This window comes from Pseudovirgaria hyperparasitica (genome assembly GCF_010093815.1).
Source record: "Pseudovirgaria hyperparasitica strain CBS 121739 unplaced genomic scaffold EJ05scaffold_33, whole genome shotgun sequence".
In the NCBI taxonomy this organism is placed as follows: domain Eukaryota; kingdom Fungi; phylum Ascomycota; class Dothideomycetes; order Acrospermales; family Acrospermaceae; genus Pseudovirgaria; species Pseudovirgaria hyperparasitica.
Window position 1 is genome coordinate 26,368 of NW_022985581.1, and position 19,295 is coordinate 45,662.

Here is a 19,295-nt window from a genome sequence, read left to right on the forward strand (position 1 = left end):
ATAGTCTATTACGGCTAGATCCTATTATATAACTCTATTTAGATATATATTCCTTATATAAGGAATATTATATATCTATTTATACCTGCCCTTTTTACACTCTTAATAGAGTCTCTATATTTAGTAAACTTTAAAGTTCTATATCTAGCGATAGTATAGAAGAGTTATAGTAACGAGTATATTAAGGTTACTAAAGAGGTTTCTTACCCTAGAACTCGTACTTCACGCTATTCTTAAAGGTAATTATAATAACCTTATTCTTTATATTAGTAAGTAAGTAGATCTTATCTATAACTATATAGACTCTCTTCTAGCTAATAATTAACTAGTTATTAATAGTAAGAGTCCTCTACTATTTCTTCCTTATACTAAGACTATATACTATCTAGTAAGTATTAAAGGCCTAGTTATTAGTACTAAGTCTTATACTAATTAAGTTATTAATTATACTCTTATATATCTTATATTTAAACGTATATCGCGGAATAGTAATAAGTTTATCTACTACCTTATTCTTTCTATTAATATATAATCTCTAGAATATATAGATCTTATATATCTTCTCTTTATCTTCTATAATCTTATTCTATTTACTATCTATAGAATCTACTAGAGAAGAAGTAGAAGAAGAAGAAGAAGATAGAGATAAAGAGATAGATAGAGGAGTAGATATAGACTCCGGAGGCGCTGAAATATTAATAATATATAGTTTTTTTAGCGCCGCGGTACGTTTACGAGCTTATTTCTTTATTATTACCCTTATAGTAGTAGCCTCTACTAATTTAGTAGTAGATTTATACTAATAAGAAGGAGAAGAAGAAGGAGAAGGTTTAACTAACATGTCTATTATAAACTAAATACTTTAAGTAGATTTTTTTAATCTAGAGAAGGGTATATAGATAAAAAAATATATAGAGACTTAATACTAAGTATATTAACTAATATTTAATAGTATATATATATTTAGACCTTATATAGCGGTAAGTATATAATAAAATACTAGAATATATCCGTCTCACGTAAATTTGGGTAGGAGAGACATAGCGCAATATCCGAATGCCAAGAGAGTCAGGTTCTAGGCAAACGACGAATAGTATTGGATACTCGGGGTTTTGGGATGCGCCAGCTACCAGCGCAGTTGTACCATAAGCAGCTGGCATGGCACTTTTGTAGATTGAGCGCCAGAGACAACTATTCAAGATAGCGATGTTATTAGAACCTCCTGAGTCTGTTATAGTATGCTTGTTGTCTGTCGTGCAGGTAATAATATCTGTAGCCTTATTACCAAGCTAGGCGGACTTTTTGCACAGGCCCGGCCAGGTTCCTGCCTGAGGCCAGTACAACCTGGGAATCAGCCAGTTGTGTGTACATCATCGCGTCCCTGGCGATTACGCTTCTCACCATCTCTCCCCAACACCATCTCTCTTCCACCACACTTCTTTCATCGCCATCTACGCCTTCGACACATTCCTTCCACCCACGCCTTTACCGAATTCCGTCTCTCTGTCTTCTTGCTACCGCCTCGCCCCATAAGGTAGCCTGCGAGTTCTGCGTGCCTCCCGTCACGAGCTCCAAGCTCTATTCGCTTCGGCGTCCTTCTATCACTACTACCTTTCGCACCCTCCTTCGCACAACGAGACATGGCTGCTGTACTCAGCCCTAGCTCACATCGAAACTCTGGTAGCTACGTCAATATGGGTAGCTTGTCTTCAGCTGCCGGCCTCGTCGGCTTCCTCTCCGAGCATGACGCCGCACTCAGGTCTTTCGCTCTACAAAAGCTGAACGAAGAGATCGATCTGCTCTGGCCTGAGGTCGCAGGCTCTGTCGGCCAGATTGAAGCTTTGTATGAAGACGAGTCGTTTCCAGAACGTGAGCTAGCTGCTCTTGTCGCGGCGAAGGTGTACTATCATCTTCAAGAATACAATGAAAGTATGGTCTTTGCTCTAGGGTCCGGCAAGCTCTTCAACTTCAACTACCCAGGCGAATTTGAAGAACGTATATTAGGTGTGTATTTCTCTCAGCCTGCTGATGCAGTCGATGATTAACGCAAGCCAGCAAAATGTCTTGATACGTACATCGCCCTATCAGCCATGCACAATCCACCCGCTCCGGCGAGCCGAGTCAGCGACCCTCCACCTCAACTCACAACCCATTTCCCAGCCAATACGAGTGGAGGTGCGAGCACTGCGGCCAGCATGACTTCCCCCACCACACCATTTTCCCAGTCGACTCTTCCATCGAAATCCTTGCTCTCGCGACAGGACTCAAGCACCTTTGATGCTTCGCAGCCAGGGGGTGGTAACGCAGGAGTTGCTGGTGCGCATCCCTCTCCTTTAATACTTCAGCGTAGCGTGCAAAAGAACCTTCAAGCCATCATCAAGAGGATATTTGAGAGCTGCTACCAAGATGGTGACTACAAGCAAGTTGTCGGGATTGCCATCGAGGCACGCAACCTAAACGTACTACGCGAAGCTATTTTGCGCGCCAGTCAAGATGAGAAGAGAAGTAAGAAGGTTCAAGGAGGACCGAGTAAGAGTGCGGAGCTGATGGAGTATGTGCTGGATATCTGCATGAACGTAGTCCAGGAGCGTGGGATTCGAACGGAAATCCTCCGCCTGATCCTGGACCTCTTGAACGAAATCCAGAATCTGGATTACTTCTCAATCGCCAAGTGTGTCGTTTACCTTAATGAGCATTCGATGGCTTCCACCCTCCTGCAGTCACTAGTCAAGAATGGAGATGCACGATCGTTGGCCATCGCTTACCAAATCTCGTTCGATCTGTATGACAATGGGACCCAGGAATTCTTGGCCAATGTGATGGAAGGTCTGCCGGATACAGGAGATAAAGACGAGAAAGTCATGGGAACCGCGAACGGCAGTATTCCTGAGCTAGCCCCTGAGCCGAAGGAGACAGATGGTCTTCTTGCTGGCCAAGAAAGTAATGGAGATGCGCCTTCCACTTCTACAATCGCTAATCGACCTAAAGAAGATATACTTTCTGCAGAGAAGAAGAAAGCTTTCTCGTCAATACGATATATTCTACGTGGCACCAAGAGCATCGAGCTCAATCTCGAGTTCCTCTACAGGAATAATCATGCGGACAAAAACGTTCTCAACAAGGTCCGTGATAGTCTCGAAGCACGGAACTCAATCTTTCACACCGGTGTCACCTTTTCAAACGCCTTTATGCATGCTGGAACTACAAACGACAGCTTTTTCAGAGATAACTTGGAGTGGTTAGGCAAGGCCGTCAACTGGTCGAAGTTCACGGCCACAGCTGCATTGGGGGTGATACACAGAGGCAATATCACCCAAGGACTAAAACTTTTAGATCCATACCTGCCAAAGGAGACCAGTGTCGCAGGCTCCTCGTACAGCCAGGGCGGCTCTTTGTATGCCCTTGGCCTGATATACAGCAACCACGGTACCCACGTCTTAGAATACCTCAAGCAGCAATTCGAAAAGGCATCAGAAGAGGTCGTCCAACATGGAGGTGCCCTTGGGCTGGGTGTTGCTGGCATGGCGACTGGAAATACGTCCATACTCGAGGCATTGACGAACGCACTTCACACAGACTCCGCGATCAGTGGAGAAGCTGTGGGTCTGTCTATGGGTCTTGTCATGCTAGGTACAGGCAATATTAAGGCGCTTGAAGATATGATCAGTTATGCACACGACACCCAGCACGAAAAGATCGTCCGAGGGTTGGCTCTCGGAATGGCCTTGATCATGTACGGCAGACAAGAAGCTGCCGATGAGCTCGTGAATGGTCTGTTGGACGAGCCAGACCCGACTCTAAGGTATGGTGGCATCATGACCATCGCACTAGCATATGCCGGTACAGGAAGCAATAAAGCTGTGAGGAAGCTGTTGCACGTTGCCGTGAGCGATGTCAGTGATGATGTCCGCAGAGTGGCAGTGATGAGCTTGGGTTTCGTTCTCTTCCGCAAGCCCGGCAGCGTCCCAAGGATGGTGGAGCTCCTCGCTGAGTCGTACAACCCTCACGTACGTTACGGTGCAACAATGGCACTTGGGATTGCGTGTGCTGGAACTGGTTTGGACGAAGCCATTGATCTCCTCGAACCTATGATGAAAGATTCAACGGATTTTGTGAGACAAGGTGCATTGATCTCCTTGTCAATGATTATGATACAGCAGAACGAGGCAATGAATCCAAAGGTTGCCACAATCCGAAAGACCTTGACCAAGATCATAGGAGACCGTCACGAAGACGCAATGGCCAAATTTGGCTGCGCTTTGGCACTCGGTATAATCGATGCTGGGGGCAGAAACTGCACAATCGGGCTTCAGACTCAGACCGGCAATCTCAACATGACTGCTATCGTCGGAATGGCTGTCTTCACCCAGTACTGGTACTGGTTCCCGTTGACGCACTTCATCTCCTTGAGTTTCACTCCTACAGCCATCATTGGTCTTGACCAAGACATGGATATTCCTCAGTTCAAATTCCATAGCGCGACGCGTCCAAGCATGTTTGACTACCCACCCGAGGCTGAAGTGAAGGCAGAAGAAGCGCCCGAGAAAGTGAAGACGGCAGTACTGTCGACTACTGCACAAGCCAAGCGGAGGAAGATGGTGAAGGAGAAGGAAGAGAAGAAGAAGAGACGTGAGAGCATGGATGTTGATCCGGCGCCAACAACACCCAAGGCATCTGCAGAGGACGACAAGATGAACATTGACGACGAGCCGAAGAGTAAAGACGACAAGGCTGATGGTGAAAAAGAGATCACACCGGCAGTGGAGTCCGCCAAGAAGAGGATAGAAAAGGAAAAGGTCGGGTACGAGCTGGGCAACATGTCTCGTGTACTTCCGGCTCAGGTGAAGTACATTAGCTTTCCTGAGCAGAGGTACCAGCCTGTCAAACCTGTAAGTCCTCATATATATATGTGAAATGATCTATATGTTACTAATTCGGGCGTAGCCTTCTGGCGGAGTCGTACTCCTCACAGACACCCAACCATCGGAGCCCAAGTCACTGTTAGAGCTCAGGGTCAAGAAGATGACGGCAGCACCAGCGCCGGGAGCTCCAGGCCAAGCACAGACGGATCGCGCTGCAGCAGATCCGTTCTCGACACCCGTGCGTGGTGCTGAAGGCCGAAGCGGTGCCGCAGAAGCTGCCGGTGTCCTGACGGCAGAGGATGAGGACGACGAGGACGAGGACGAGGAAGGTGTCGAGGCAGAGGTACCAGGGGATTTTACCTACATCACAGACGGGGAAGATGAAGATGACGACGACGAGTCGTCATAGAAGAAGAAGAAGAAGAAAACAAGAAGCAGAAACAGACTCGGTCCTTTTCTTGTAACCATAGAAATCTCGCCCCCTGGTTTTTTTTTCTGAAACCGGTACACATGGCATCGCTTACCTTGTTGACAGCATATGTCGTTCTTGTCTCTTCTGCATGATTGCGGCGTCGTGTGTCTGTGCATGCATGATGTTGGCTGGACAGGCAGGGCAGGGCAGGGCAGTGGTGGCTCTGCACCCGGGACCCGGGACCCGGGACCCGGGGATCTGGCATAGTGAATCGTCCAATTAGTAGTAGACTGTGACTGTAATATAATCCCATCAAGTTTATCATTATATATATATGTCGAGGATTCCGTTTCGACCACAATTGAATTGGTCCTTCTGTACGAGCATGACAAACAGCATCATGTTGTACCTGGCTGGCAGAAGAGCCACGGCCTGATGATCACTTGGCATGGTACAACATATGGATAAGGGAGTTGCGTTTATTCATGATTTGTCTATTGTGCAAACACACACACACACAGGCACCAGTCAAGTTTCTTTATCGATCGATGTATTATTTACTCTGATCTACGGACAAGACATTAATCATTAGGTCGTTGTAGGCCAATAACATGGAAGTCGGTCCCACACGTCTTGCAATCATCCATAATTACCGCCCTTCTTCTCACGCTCCCAGTCCTGCAACCAAGACTTGACAAAGGACCTTTCATAGGATTGGGCCTTCTTCACCGGTTTAGGGGGCAAGTCAGCCGTGGTCTCGTTCTTGAACAGCCCGTTCTCGTCCCAGTGGTGCACAGCGAGGCCAGCAATGACCACGAACGGCTGTTCAATGGTGTTTTGCCTGGGAGGAGCCACGTCGGCGTGCGGCGTGGCCTGCTTCCATGGGTCGGCTTCTCCGTCGATGATGGCGAGACGGGGGTATGAAATGTTGAAGCCGCCAAATTTGTTGATGGCCTCGACGTCGGACGGCTCCGTAATGTTGAAGGCGTACTTGCAGATGAGCGATGAGTATGGAATATCTATCAGGCGGGAGATGAGGGGTAGTTGAGTGGCGGGCACGCCACTTCCAGTCTGGAGGTAGCCCCACTGGGTGCAGTATTGATATGGCCAAAGGCGCCACTCATCGTGAATGCTGTCTTGCTCGTAGAATGTGACATTGTAGTTGCCAAAGCACGCGTCTTGGGATCTGCCTGACTTCGTGCAGGAATCGACACGAGTGAGCTTCGTGTAGCCAATGTAGTTTAGCATGGCAGTGGTCAGATTGCCCGGGTTGTATCCAGTGCTGTTGATTGTTTGTTCGACAGTCGATCGGAGAGACTCGGTCTCGGGGTATAGAACATTCTTGGACGTGATATTGTTGCAATACTTGAAGAATTCATCGTCCGAGACTTTCGGGTCCCAATTGAGACTCTGCCAGTTAGTAACGCCAGCGCTCAGTGCATTGGCGAAATCATCGTCGTGGGTAATGTTAGCCATGTAAAACGTCTTCTTCAACTGAGAGATTGCACTGGAATCTTTCTTCAACAGGACAGTGTCGACGACAGCAGTCAACTCCTGTGTTGCCAAAACGCAATCCTTTGGACCGTAGTTTCTCTGGGCCTCATAGTACTGCCAGAAGTCGAAAATGGCCTCAGTCACACCGGACGAGCTGATAGCGCCCCAGAACAGGTCTGGGTATGTCACACGGAGGAAAGCGACGAAAGCGCCGGCATACGAGCCTCCATACAAGATCCATGGGTTTTTGGGAGCAGTCAGATCGAGATGCTCGAGTCCAGGAAACTTGATATTCCGGGCGAAGAAAGCAGTGTCGGCCATGGCCTGTTCATGGGTTAACCATCGGAGATTTTCAGTCGAGAAGTCCTCGGTGGGAATGCTGGTTCCATAGTACCGGTGCTCAAGCACGACAGCAATACCGTTATTAGCTTGCGCCAACTGAGCAATCAAGCCCTTTTGAAGGAAGGGCAAACGGCCAACACCGCTGGTCTCTCCTGAAGCCAGGACAAAGATTGGGCCGCCCTCTTTGTAGTGAGAGGCATCGAACCAGTACCGGTTGGGGAAGACGCCATCCGAGTGAGGCTCGTACGCGGTGATGTTATGGAAGTGGTCAATTGGAATAGAAATCGTATGCTCCGGGTACAGGTCCGTAGGTTTGACAGCCTCGCGCTTCGCGAGAGCTGTGCCAGACTTCTCAGCAGGTCAGCATCTGTTTGTGCCGCTGGAGAGGTTTCTGGATTCCTACCTTGAGTAGATCACCAATCGAGACACCGGCCTGCTGCCATGCAGCGACAGCGTTGAGGAGCAACAGTAAAGCAGCTACAGGACGGAAAGCCATGACTGGAGTAGGAGACGAGCACCGGTAATGGCGGCAGGAGGGCAAACGGTTCTCTTTAGTCCAAAGAGGGTCTCAAGCTACCAGGCCGCGGGCAACATGGAGCACCATGATACGGCATCATGGTGCATCACATATCATGGTGTATCCATGCGAATGAGCGGGGCGGCATGGGGAGCAATAGCAACATTCCTATCTCGGCAGATTGACAAGGGCGGAAGAGCGGCTGCGATGAAGCCACAGCCGGCTTGTCGCCATGATGCGAGTGTGTTAGTGTTGTTGAAGTTTGGTTGTTGAGTAATTAACTAGTATCGATGGCAGATCGTGCTCCGAGTTGATATTCATTTGAGAATTTGACGGCATCACAGACACCGGGCCGGGATCGCATGGTGATCAAAGCTCAAAGCTCGATGTGGTGATGGAGGGGGAGCAACGAGCTATCGACAGGATTGGAAGGTGCTCGTTCCGACGGGATAACCTCCTGCACGCGATCATATAGAATTTCGTTATTAAAAGCTTAAGAGTGTCTGCTGCTGAGGCGTAATCGTGTGTATTGTTGTGTGCATTAACGTATATATATACACAGAGGGATATGTGTATATTACATAATTAATTAATAATACCCGCTATATTCTTCCTCCCGTCATGTCCGAGTACGAGGGAGCCGTGCACGAGGCACAAATTCACCGCATCCGGCCTAGCGTTCTATACTTGGACCCTGGACAGCGGGATCTAAACAGCACCGCAGCTGTCAATACCGGCGATCATTCAAGCGTGCACGTGCAGTACTATCATTAATTACAACTACGACAGATACAACATGCAATGTCATATATGTACATAGTATGCTAAATGAATGTGCATATCCTATCATCACTCTCTGATAACAACTCATCTCCACCCGTGCCAGAACCTCCACCATCCCTTCTCTTGTCCGTCACCCTCTCGTCTGCTCTTCCGTGCCACCCTGAAGAAATACACCGGCACACCAGCCACCATGAAGCCCACAACAATCAATGTCTTGAACGGCTCCGCAAAGACCGCTCTGCTGAGCAAGAACAAGCTGACGCAGCAGAAGATGATTGGTGTTGTGATCCACGTCTTGTACGGCCGTTCCAACTTTGGCTCTCGCACACGGAGGACAATCAGTCCTAGCACCGTGAAAAAGTAGAATATATACCCTGCCACTCCGTAAAACGTCGTCAGCGCCTCAAACTCGCCTACCACCACATATACTGCTGCAAGGACTGTGTTGAGCAGCATTGCGTTGACTGGAGTGAAGAAAAGTCCTGCCTCGTCCGCCATCAGTCGCGCCACTATGCCTTTCGACCTCAATGTCCGCGACGATCCAAGACGGACCACCGTTCGCGATCCGACCCCAATCTTCCCAAATATCGAGGGGAGAAATCCTTCTTGGCCAGCTGCATAAGCTAAGCGGCCACTTGTAAAGCAGTTTGCATTGAGCGCCCCGAAACAGCTACCCGCAACTATCAATGCTAGGAAGAACGCGCCGACCGGACCAAACACTTTTGCCCCAAATGTGACTGCCACAGTGTTGCTCGATTCGATCACGTCCATCGGGAGAACGAAGAAGTACGCCACATTGGCTAGGATGTAGGACACGATGACGATTGGTATAGATGTATGGATAACGCGAGGAAGGTCCCTATGCGGGTTAACCATTTCACCCGTAACGTAGTTGACCTGCGCCGAGTTAGTTAAGAATGAGGAATCAGAAGAGTGGCAGAACTTGCATTATCCCATCCATCGAACGCCCACAGACCTGCGTATATAGCAACTGCCCAGTTCGAGACATCCTTGTTTGTACCTTCGAACCATCCGTGAGTCTTCCATTCGTCGCTAGGCTCTCCTTTCCATGTGAATCCCGTTGCCGCAACCACAATCCCAATCACAGTAACTCCGAGTAATGCGACGAACTTGAAAAACATGAACACGTCTGCGGACCGTGTGCCGAGCTTCGTAGAGACACAATTCAACGCTGTGACCAAGACCAACGCTCCCAGAGCAATACCCTTGCTGATCCATATGCTGGTCGCCATGGCGTCTGGCCCAATGACAGCTCTTACGATATACTCCCCAAATATTATAGCAACAATAGCGGCAGACCCTGGTTTGAGAACACATATGGCGCACCATGTGAATTCGAAGCCTGCGAGTTCGCCAAAGATTTTTGAAAGATATACCTGTGCGCCTCCGTTCAACGGAATAGCACCTCCCAGCTCAGCATAGCTGGCAGCTCCCGTCCAGGTAAGAAGCCCTGCAATGACCCATACAATGAGCGACGCACCGGGTGATCCCGCGTTCTTGTTCACCTGAGCTGGCGACGAGAATATCCCGGAACCAACGATGATCCCAATCACCAGTGACAGGCCATTCAAGTAGGTCAGGGTCTTGTTCTTCTCCAAAGAACCTCCGTTCAGGTTGTGTGTAGGGTCTAGTGACGTGGACGAGGGCGCGCCGAGTGCTGTATAGCCAACGGCTGTACTCGAGAGAGGAAAGAGGTTTGCGGAGAAGTCAAATGTTGAATTGACCGAGTACGATCGGTTGCGCGCCGCCGCTGGATTCCGTTCGGAGAGTGGATCTTCTTCGTCGAAGGAGAGCTTTCGTGAAGAGGCTATTCCCGACGCTGACGACTCTATTGAGCTGCGCGCAGAGTGTTCCGAGGACGCGAGAGATGCTAGCTCGAGGGAGTCTCGCGGCAAGTATTGAATGCGCGGCATCGTACAGTCGTAAGTGTCGTTATGCTACCGAATAATGAAAGACGTTACAGCCATTGTCTACAGCTATACCACAGGCGGATTTGCAACGAGTCTGGCTGCGTAGATAGGAGGCAGCTAAAACAGCTTGGTGTGTTTATGAATGATGAACTGATAGGGAAAGGACGTTCCAAGGTTCCAAGGTTAGACTAGACTGGTTCAGGACTAGACTGTGTTTCTAACTTACCAGCCAACTACCTTCATGTTTTCTTCATATTCAGTTTGTTTAGACATATCACCTATGATACCACACATTGACACAAATGGAAATTCCATGAATCTTTATAAATTTCATTGCGACAGCTACCGAGTGTCTACATCAACTTTGTCGCGTCAATCGTCTACCCAGATGCAGGCGTCCTTCGATACTCGATTTTCCAGGGCGATGACCCTGGATGAACGCCGAGTAGTGCCACCACGTGTGAAGATCATATACTAATCCTCGCTGTAGGGATATGAGGCCTAGAGAGCCAAAGATGGTGCACTACGTTGGGAGAAGGGTGGAATCTGTTCAGCATGTTAGCCATGTGTCAGACAGCACATCGCTCCAACGGTTGATCCGTAGGAATCGTACCTCCAACAGCAATGCCAAATTCGAATACAGGAACGCGTTTGAGGCCTGATTACCGTACTATAGTTATGGTCAAATTTATCAGCCGCCATGTGAGCAGAGCATTGTGATCTTATATGCATATAGGCTAAACTCTGCTCGCTGTTGGCTCCAGGGCCTCCCGGGTAGATCCAAGTCACAGTGCCATAGTGAGGCGTCTGCAGGTTTGGAAAATAGCTACGAAAGTCTATGCTGTCGCCGTCGTCACCACCTTCGTCGGTGTCAAGCCACTGCTGAGTTCCACGAAAGTACAAGTCTTTGCCACCGAGAGTCTCACGGTATACCTCTGAGTAGTCTTCCTCATCCGAGTCTAAGCAGGTTATCAAGTCATACTGAAGCTTGTGTGCCTTGGCGGCTTCGTAGAGTGCCATATCTACTCCTTTGAGCATATCCGGAAGCAGAGAATGCATTTTGTCGTTTGTGTGGGGGTAGGCGTGTGAACATACCACTCCGAGCTTACCACCTGCAGTCATGAAATCGGGACATCCAAGCAGATCTGCGAGCGATAAGTAGAGTGGAAGCTGCGTTGCGTCCATGGCTGTCGAACTGCCAGTTAAGAGTCCAGGACGCTGAGCAAGGTACAGATTGTAAGTTAGTGTAACGCGATGACCAGACTTTACTTCTTCGACCTCATGCTCGCAGTCACTGTAGAATGCAGCCCATTTGATGGTAGGCTCATCTTGATCACCTTGAGACCAGTCGAAGCGGACAGTCTCACCCTCGTGGCGAACAAGAAGGTCACCTCCTATATACAGCATTAGCAGGACTCGTGATATACTACTATTGGCTGCGCCACCTTGAAAATGCATTGGTAAAGCCACCACTAAACTTCCCACCTGACCATTACTCCTGGGCGTGTCGACGTGTGCCTTGAAGTGACCAGATGGACCGCTGTAGACGTTGAGCTTGTACAGCTCTGCGCGGACACCGCGATGTAGCTCAACCGATGGCAGTAAGAGCTGGTTGATGATTTCCACAATACCAAGGCCATGTGGGTCGAAGTCTGTCAAGAATTGACTCGTGTCAAGCTTGGTAGCCTTGCGGTACGTTTCGTCGATCACATCGCGGCCCTGATAGCCGAAGCTAGCAGGCTCAGTTGCTGAAATCAGTTGTTGGAATAGTGACGATTGCTCGCCAGTTGGGAACAGCAGAGCTTTGCCGCAACCCTCGAGACGAATGCAGATCGGGGGAGAGGAGCGCACATGATCGGCTTGTACGTTGCTTTCTTTGGTTTCGATGTCCGGGTTGTCTTCCTTGTGCTTGTTCTCTTGTCTTCCATCTGAAGCATCGGAAGCAGAGGTAGTGACTGGGATAGACCCGCCACATGCAAACATGGCACTTTTCGAAACAGCAGAGAATGTTCCAGCGAAGTTCTCGATCAACTGCTCGCTTGCCGGGTCAGCAGTAGTCGGTACTCCTTGGGTGGCCATGGTAGAGTGAAACTGAGTTGACTGTCGCTTTGGTGGTAAGAGGGAAATGGACTGGAGAAAGTGGTGATAACACTGTTAGGGAGAGGCGTACGGGAGAAAGATAGCGTTATATATACCAGGTAGCTGGGTAGTTGCCGTGTTCTTTCATGCCAGGCAACCATGTGACTTGCATCGCGAAGCGCGTCATGTCACATTCTTCGGAGAGGCACGGTCGTTTCTGCCTAGTCTGTACACCCAACATGGCCTGGACGAGATCCTGGAGATCAATCGCAGACTTCGCCAAATAGCGTGACAACTTGACAAGCTAAGGAAACCTGCCTCAGTCATTGGAATAGTTCAACAGGGTATCCGAGAGGCCCTACAAGCGATGCGACATCTGAAAATATTGATGGTACCCTTAGACAACAGACATATTCAAATTTCGAAGCGACGTTGAGGACAGGAATAAGAAATTGCCAAGAAAAGTACTAGACTTGACGATCCTAAACACCGACAATCTGCTGCGAAAGTCGAAATGCTCGCCATTGTGAAATGCCGACCGGGTATAAGTATAAATTGAAAGAGCCTGTGGCGACTGAGGAGACAAGATCCATTTCGGATATTTAGTACACAGTCAACGTGCATATAGCATCGTTCTCCATGACTTCAAAGATCAATCCTGGAAAACCGTAGAGCGTCGTTCGCCCAACTCCAGACCCCTCAGAACCTTCCATGTCTGATATTGAGGTCTCATTCATCACCCTTCTTCGACTGCTCGAGACCCCTTCTTCAAACCCGCCTAGTAACTCACAGCTGCTTCCAGGACTATCGCCCCAGCCTCGATTGATGGCCATCCCCCGTTGCATCAGCGCTTCCTCCTCGGGGTCAACGTAGAAACTTTTGAAGACTTGTTGCAGACGGTTCGAGGTATTTGAGAAGCTTAGCTCGGAGGTCAGGGGCTCCTCCCCTTTCTTCAAAGGTATGTGATCTATCGTCCATCGGCTGCGACGATGTCTATTGAACTGGTACGATCCGGGTATGTTGCCATGAAATATAATTTTCGTAGCAGTGAGTTGAGCAGCAGGTGGAGGTTCTTCATCAGAGCTTGTCATATCCCAACCACGATCTCTCCCATCTTGAGGTGACGGTGGGGGCTTATGTACGGCTTCAGATATCAGTATGTCGAACCCGTGTGAGTAGTAGTTATAGAAATGCTCGGAAGATGCTTCGCCGCTGTCAGGCCCCAGAGTTTCCGGGTCATCCTCCCAATCTGAAGAGTCATCATCTTCAGATTGCAGTGCAGACGAGTCAGCAGATACAGATAGTTGGCCGTGTCGCCCTGACAGGCCTGTGGATCTGTCTGATGCTTGACTATTTGTTCGTTCTTTGTGAATCGATAGTCTCCTATCACTCTTCCAGTGAATAGCATCGGGAGATCCCAGGTCCATAATGAGGTCCTGTGGGGTAGTCTCTCCAAGGATAATCTCGACAGGATGCCCTGACCGTCGCAGTAGATCCACTCTGCCAGGACCACGTACTTTAGCCAGCTCTATTTCTTCTGAACCCTCATCCTTAGTCTTCCCGCCGATCACATGCAATCGAGGCGGAGCCGGTGCTGTGAATAGTGTCTGCCTTGTTGATGGCCAGTCCTCGCCATTGAATAGAACCATAGAAGTTGCCGGTGATGCTGCCGACGACGACAGCAGCGGAATAAACTCTTTGTTTGGCGAGTAGGCCGAATCTCTGACTGGAAATGAGAACGCGATCCCGGGGTATGAAAGTACGTATTCTCCAGAAGCATGCGGCTCTTCAGACCTTGCTGGCGGTGTATACTCCCCGCCAAAGGTCGGTCCTAAAAGCTTGTCGTAGACATGTCGAAAAGTTGGACCTTTTGAGGGCAATAGGGCGGTCGAGTTGAGAGAAGAAGTATCGGTAATCTTCACGATCTCAACATCCTTGTACACAAGTCTAGTCTTCCAGAAGTCGTACACCTCTATCAGTCGCAGCCTTTGTTCCTTCCCATCAAACCTCAGGCGCATGCCATTCTTGGGTAGATTTATGGTGATGGGTTCGGCGATAGGGTTGTGGTGATCGAAGTAGATCTCGAAAGAAGGAAAGTTCGGAGGCGACGCCTTTATATGAGCAAGAATCTCATGGATAGTCGAGCCAAGTGCTATTTGGTCTTTAGTACGATATATCATATGTTATACACTCTAGAGGAGTAGCTACCGAAAGGACCGATGTAACGGTTTGGGACCACATGCATCGTGGTCGGACTCTTCGACGCCTCCATCACATATCAACTGGTAGGAGCTGTGTCGTTGTTTTAGGTTTGAGGTTTACGGCGCGGCAAGGGTTGTACGAAGCATTTAGATAGAATGAAAGCGGATAGTCACTGCCAAGTTGACGAGAGCGGTGTTTGACATGAAACATAATGAAGTCGCATTGTCTCAGCCGGCAATGCGGTCACCTGGTGTGAATGCTGATGGAGCTCAAAGCTCGAAACGCGGCGTCAAGAGCGGGAGGGGCAAGCGGACTCTCGGACTTAAGCGGCACCTCTCCATATGATGGAGCCTGCTCCCTAGCGACCAACAAGCTCATACCCAAATCGGGGTCGGGCCTGAGACCGGGACGTGCTAGTAGCTAATAAGGGTTTGTTATGTAAACACCCCAGTCTGTTTACTACTCAGTCCTTGTCATCTACATATTGTTAATCCTAAGTTAGACCACTACCACCACCACTACCACCTCCTCCTCCTCCACCGTGCTTCCATTTGCTTCGGCCCATAAAGCATAATGGTTGCACCACCGCGACCAGGCATGCCTGGAAAGAAATACAGTTCTATGCGCCCTCCCAGTTTCCGTCCTACCAACTCGCGCTCTCAATCCAGCACACCCGCTCCCACAGGTCGCGCATCTCCCGCAGATTCAATCGCCTCGACAGGTGCGTCTCGAACGCGATCGCCAGCAATAGCTGGAACAAAGCGTAAAGAGAGGGAGTTTGAAAATGATGCGGCGATCGAGACCAATATCAATGTGGTCGTGCGCTGTCGCGGACGCAGCGATCGAGAAGTCAAGGAAAACAGTGGTGTTGTTGTCTCCGCAAATGGCATCAAGGGGAACAGTCTGGTACTATCAATGGGGCCCAGCGCTCTCAGCAACAAGACCTACCACTTTGACAAGGTCTTCTCGCATGCAGCCGATCAATGTACGATATATGACGAAGTAGTGGCGCCTATATTGGACGAAGTAAGCTCGTATAGACTCTCAATGATGCCTGATTGATGATTAATAATCTGTGTCAGGTTTTAGAAGGCTTCAATTGTACAATTTTCGCGTATGGACAGACTGGTACAGGCAAAACATACACCATGTCCGGAGACATCTCAACCATCCTGCCGCTTCCCGACTCTGCTGGTATCATTCCTCGTGTTCTATACTCTCTGTTCGCGAAACTCGATGGGGGAGACCATGAGAACGCCGTCAAATGTTCGTTCATTGAACTGTACAACGAGGAACTCCGAGACCTTCTTTCGGTAGAAGAAGGTTCAAAGCTGAAGATATACGAAGACAACTCACGGAAAAGCCATCATGGGACCCTAGTTCAGGGCATGGAAGAGACGTACATCAAATCCGCTGCTGAGGGTATTCAGCGCCTACAGAGCGGAAGTCATAAGCGACAGGTGGCTGCAACCAAATGCAACGATCTGAGCTCAAGAAGTCACACTATATTCACCATCACGGTTCTCATCAAGCGGCCTTCGGATACAGGCGGAGAGGACTATCTTTGTACCGGTAAACTAAATCTGGTTGATCTTGCAGGCAGCGAGAATATACAACGCAGTGGCGCTGAGAACAAGCGTGCTACGGAAGCTGGTCTCATCAACAAGAGTCTCCTAACGCTCGGCCGTGTGATTAACGCGTTGGTCGAGAAGGGCTCGCATATACCTTACCGTGAGTCGAAGTTGACCCGTCTCTTGCAAGATTCTCTTGGAGGTCGTACGAAGACCTGCATCATCGCAACACTTTCACCCGCCAAAAGCAATTTAGAAGAAACAATATCTACTCTCGACTATGCCTTTAGAGCTAAGAACATCCGAAACAAGCCTCAGCATAACCAAACTATATCAAAATGGACAATGCTAAAAGATTACACTTCGGAGATTGAGAAGCTGAAGAGCGAATTAATAGCAGCGCGGCAGAGGAATGGAGTATATCTCACTCCTGAATCATACGAGGCACTCACTACGGAAAACGAGTCTCGAAGATTATTAAGCGAGGAACAAAGAGACAAGATCGAAACTGTGGAATCACATTTGCGGAACAAAGTCCAGGAGCTCTTCTCTCTGATAACTAACTTTAATACCCTAAAAAGAGATAATGATGCGACCCGGTTGCACCTCGAAGAAACAAAGGGGATTCTAGAAAAGACTGATATCGTTCTGGCCCACACTCGTCAAAGTTTGGCGGAGGAGAACCTGCTCCGGAAAGCACATCAAAAGACTGAGGAGGAACTAGCGAACATTGGACAAAATATGATTTCAACGCTTGGGAAGACAACGTCAGATCTCGGTGGCCTGCACGCAAAGCTAAGACGACGATCTGCTCTACAGTCTCAGAATCGCGACAACTGGACTTCAACACAAGCTCGAGTCGGAGATAAGACCAGGATGGTTGAAGAAAGATTGAGCGAGTTTCAGTCGCAGCAAGAAATTTTACTCTCCGATCTCTCGACAAGAATGCAGGGGTTTGTCGAACAGGAACTGCAAAAACTCGAATCCTCGAAAGCTTTCATGCAGGAGAAAATGCTTCGCTTTCAGGCTTCCGAGAAAGAGGTCAACGAGCAGACTGCGAAGTCAAAGGACGAACTCAACGGGGTTTTGCAAGAGATCAAATTGCTTCGTGAAGACGTCAAGCAGAAAGTTGGAGCAGGCTTGAATGATCTATCTGCTGCGGCACAGCGTATATCCGCTGGTATCTCAGAAGAATTGAAGGAGTTCCAAGCCCAGCTTCACATATCTTATTCGAGCATGGGGAAGGAATTCAAAAACTCTTACCAAGACCTAATCGAACGCCTTGATGATCAGCAGGCTATTTCGGATCAGCTCCAGCAACAGATCGTGAAAGCTGATCAAACTCTTGTCGAGTCGAGTAAATCAGCTCAACAGCAACTTAGTGTGGTAGTCGAAGAGGAGCGTATCAAGGCTGTGGAAGAGCGTCAGCTCTTGATGTCACAAATTGCGAGTCTGGTCAATACCTCTGCTGAAGCACAGGAGGCAAGGATTTCTAACAAGTTATCCGTCGTCCAAGAGAGCATGAGGTCAGCAAATGGTCGTTACGGTACCGAGCACGACGCTTGGAATTCAGGAATGGACATGTGGAAAGACAAGTCAAAAGAGATTGTGTTCGACATAATCAAGTCGCGTGACAATATCAAGGCAAAAGTTGTTGCTGACTATGCAGTAAGTGCTTTTATCACATATGCTCACTTTCACAGCTGACTCCTCACAGGCTGCAAATACCCATACAGCATCATTGCAATCAACGACGACATCTGTGCACGACTCAACGGTACAAATTGTTGATACTCAGATGGCACACATGGACACACAGTTGCAATCCCTCGACGATATAGTCGTGCGCATTCGCGAGCAGAACGACTCGCATAACAATACACATTCCTTGTCCCTCGCCGCACTAGGAGATACTGTCCAGTCCTCCTACGCCAGCATCGAAGACCACCTGGCCTCGACCTTCTCAAGAGTCCAAGAGCTTGATGGTGACGTGACGGCTCGAATGTCGGCTATTCGTCATACATTCCCTCTTCTGTCAGCGGATGGTGACATACGGGCAACACTACATGGTCTGCGCGAGGAAATTGAGACCCAAACGCTGGTGGAATATGCGCCCACAGGCGAAACTCCCCAGCGCATCCAGTACAGCTATCCGTCCACACTTCCGCGCACGGAAGGCCACGACAACCTCCTTGCTCGACTCCGCGGTCCGCCTGTCTCCGATTCGCCCTTGTCCGAGCCTGCTCGCAGTCCTACGAAGACTAGAGTCTTCGCAGATGCTCCGTCGTCCTCCCCAACAGAGTCGCGTCCGCCTACTTCAGGTGGTATCTTACCAGCTTCGACAAATGGCTTACGGGAGATTGATGCCAATGTCGTCAAGGCCCAAGAGAGCCATTTTGGCGTGTCAGTGTCTTCTCTCGAAGCTGCTGCCATGCCACCTCTCAAGCGCCAGAATACTAACACGTCTGGCTTAGATAAAAGTATCGGTGTGGAGAGCAAGCTGCCTTCGGTGGGCAAGCGGAAGAACACAAGAATGACTGTCGCTAGTGTGGGCATGGGAGACAGGGAAAACCAGATACCGCTCGTGGAGAATTTGAGTGCGAGCGTGGGGCCAAGGCCTGGGTCAGGGCGGAGGCTGAGGAGTAGAGACAATGTTTAACGTGTGTCGAGTCAGTACGAGGCGTCGGTGGCGTTGAAGGTTGATACCTCTCGTTGTCCTGGGCTCAGGCGTTTCGGCGGCAGTCGGTTTGGCTTGAAAGACCCAGCTGGAGGCGTCCGGTGTGATCTGGGGTTTCTGTACAGTCATGACTAGAGTGTATAGTTGATGTTCTGTTTACGTGTAGCGTTCCGAATACGACGAGGACTATTTTTGTCCACTGTCTTGATCAATCTCGGCACGGAGAAGAAGTGACTGCGCCCGACTGTACATCCGATGCAGGTGGCAATTCGTGAATAATTACAATTGCGACGGCTTGAGTCTGGCATAGCTCTGAACGCCTTGTTGTGTGTGTTTTCAGTGTCCATTTATAGCCATCTGTCACACACAACCTTGTACCAAAGACGAAGTCCAAGTTGACTGACTGCTGAGTAAGTGCGATGTAT

The 19,295-nt window shown here is 49.2% G+C and overlaps 6 protein-coding genes across 6 annotated transcripts; 2 read left to right on the top strand and 4 right to left on the bottom strand.

Annotated features, from left to right (window-relative positions):
- Window positions 1–1,192: 1,192 nt before the first annotated feature.
- On the top strand, window positions 1,193–5,271 carry EJ05DRAFT_515441 (26S proteasome regulatory complex, non-ATPase subcomplex, Rpn2/Psmd1 subunit; the record flags this gene model as incomplete). The annotated part of the gene is made up of 3 exons (XM_033748603.1): window positions 1,193–2,004; window positions 2,056–4,889; window positions 4,945–5,271. The coding sequence occupies exons 1-3, from the start codon at window positions 1,641–1,643 to the stop codon at window positions 5,269–5,271; spliced, it is 3,525 nt and encodes a 1,174-aa protein (XP_033595170.1). The 5' UTR covers window positions 1,193–1,640.
- A 536-nt stretch (window positions 5,272–5,807) lies between these two features.
- On the bottom strand, window positions 5,808–7,666 carry EJ05DRAFT_481023 (uncharacterized protein). Its single transcript, XM_033744979.1, has 2 exons — window positions 7,514–7,666; window positions 5,808–7,458 (listed from the first exon to the last, which is right to left on the bottom strand). The coding sequence occupies exons 1-2, from the start codon at window positions 7,604–7,606 to the stop codon at window positions 5,914–5,916; spliced, it is 1,638 nt and encodes a 545-aa protein (XP_033595171.1). The 5' UTR covers window positions 7,607–7,666; the 3' UTR covers window positions 5,808–5,913.
- A 719-nt stretch (window positions 7,667–8,385) lies between these two features.
- Window positions 8,386–10,482, bottom strand: EJ05DRAFT_515443 (amino acid transporter). Its single transcript, XM_033748604.1, has 2 exons — window positions 9,358–10,482; window positions 8,386–9,307 (listed from the first exon to the last, which is right to left on the bottom strand). Exons 1-2 carry the CDS (start codon window positions 10,342–10,344, stop codon window positions 8,495–8,497), a joined length of 1,800 nt encoding a protein of 599 aa, XP_033595172.1. The 5' UTR covers window positions 10,345–10,482; the 3' UTR covers window positions 8,386–8,494.
- A 94-nt stretch (window positions 10,483–10,576) lies between these two features.
- EJ05DRAFT_267040 (uncharacterized protein) lies at window positions 10,577–12,697 on the bottom strand. The gene is made up of 3 exons (XM_033740317.1): window positions 11,784–12,697; window positions 10,955–11,735; window positions 10,577–10,887 (listed from the first exon to the last, which is right to left on the bottom strand). The coding sequence occupies exons 1-3, from the start codon at window positions 12,418–12,420 to the stop codon at window positions 10,809–10,811; spliced, it is 1,497 nt and encodes a 498-aa protein (XP_033595173.1). The 5' UTR covers window positions 12,421–12,697; the 3' UTR covers window positions 10,577–10,808.
- Window positions 12,698–13,022: 325 nt separating this feature from the next.
- Window positions 13,023–14,665, bottom strand: EJ05DRAFT_505771 (uncharacterized protein; the record flags this gene model as incomplete). Its single annotated transcript, XM_033747734.1, has 2 exons — window positions 13,023–14,572; window positions 14,629–14,665. 2 exons carry the CDS (start codon window positions 14,663–14,665, stop codon window positions 13,023–13,025), a joined length of 1,587 nt encoding a protein of 528 aa, XP_033595174.1.
- A 433-nt stretch (window positions 14,666–15,098) lies between these two features.
- EJ05DRAFT_515446 (kinesin family protein-like protein) lies at window positions 15,099–19,144 on the top strand. The gene is made up of 3 exons (XM_033748605.1): window positions 15,099–15,648; window positions 15,705–17,861; window positions 17,911–19,144. The coding sequence occupies exons 1-3, from the start codon at window positions 15,196–15,198 to the stop codon at window positions 18,850–18,852; spliced, it is 3,552 nt and encodes a 1,183-aa protein (XP_033595175.1). The 5' UTR covers window positions 15,099–15,195; the 3' UTR covers window positions 18,853–19,144.
- The last annotated feature ends 151 nt before the right edge of the window (window positions 19,145–19,295 follow it).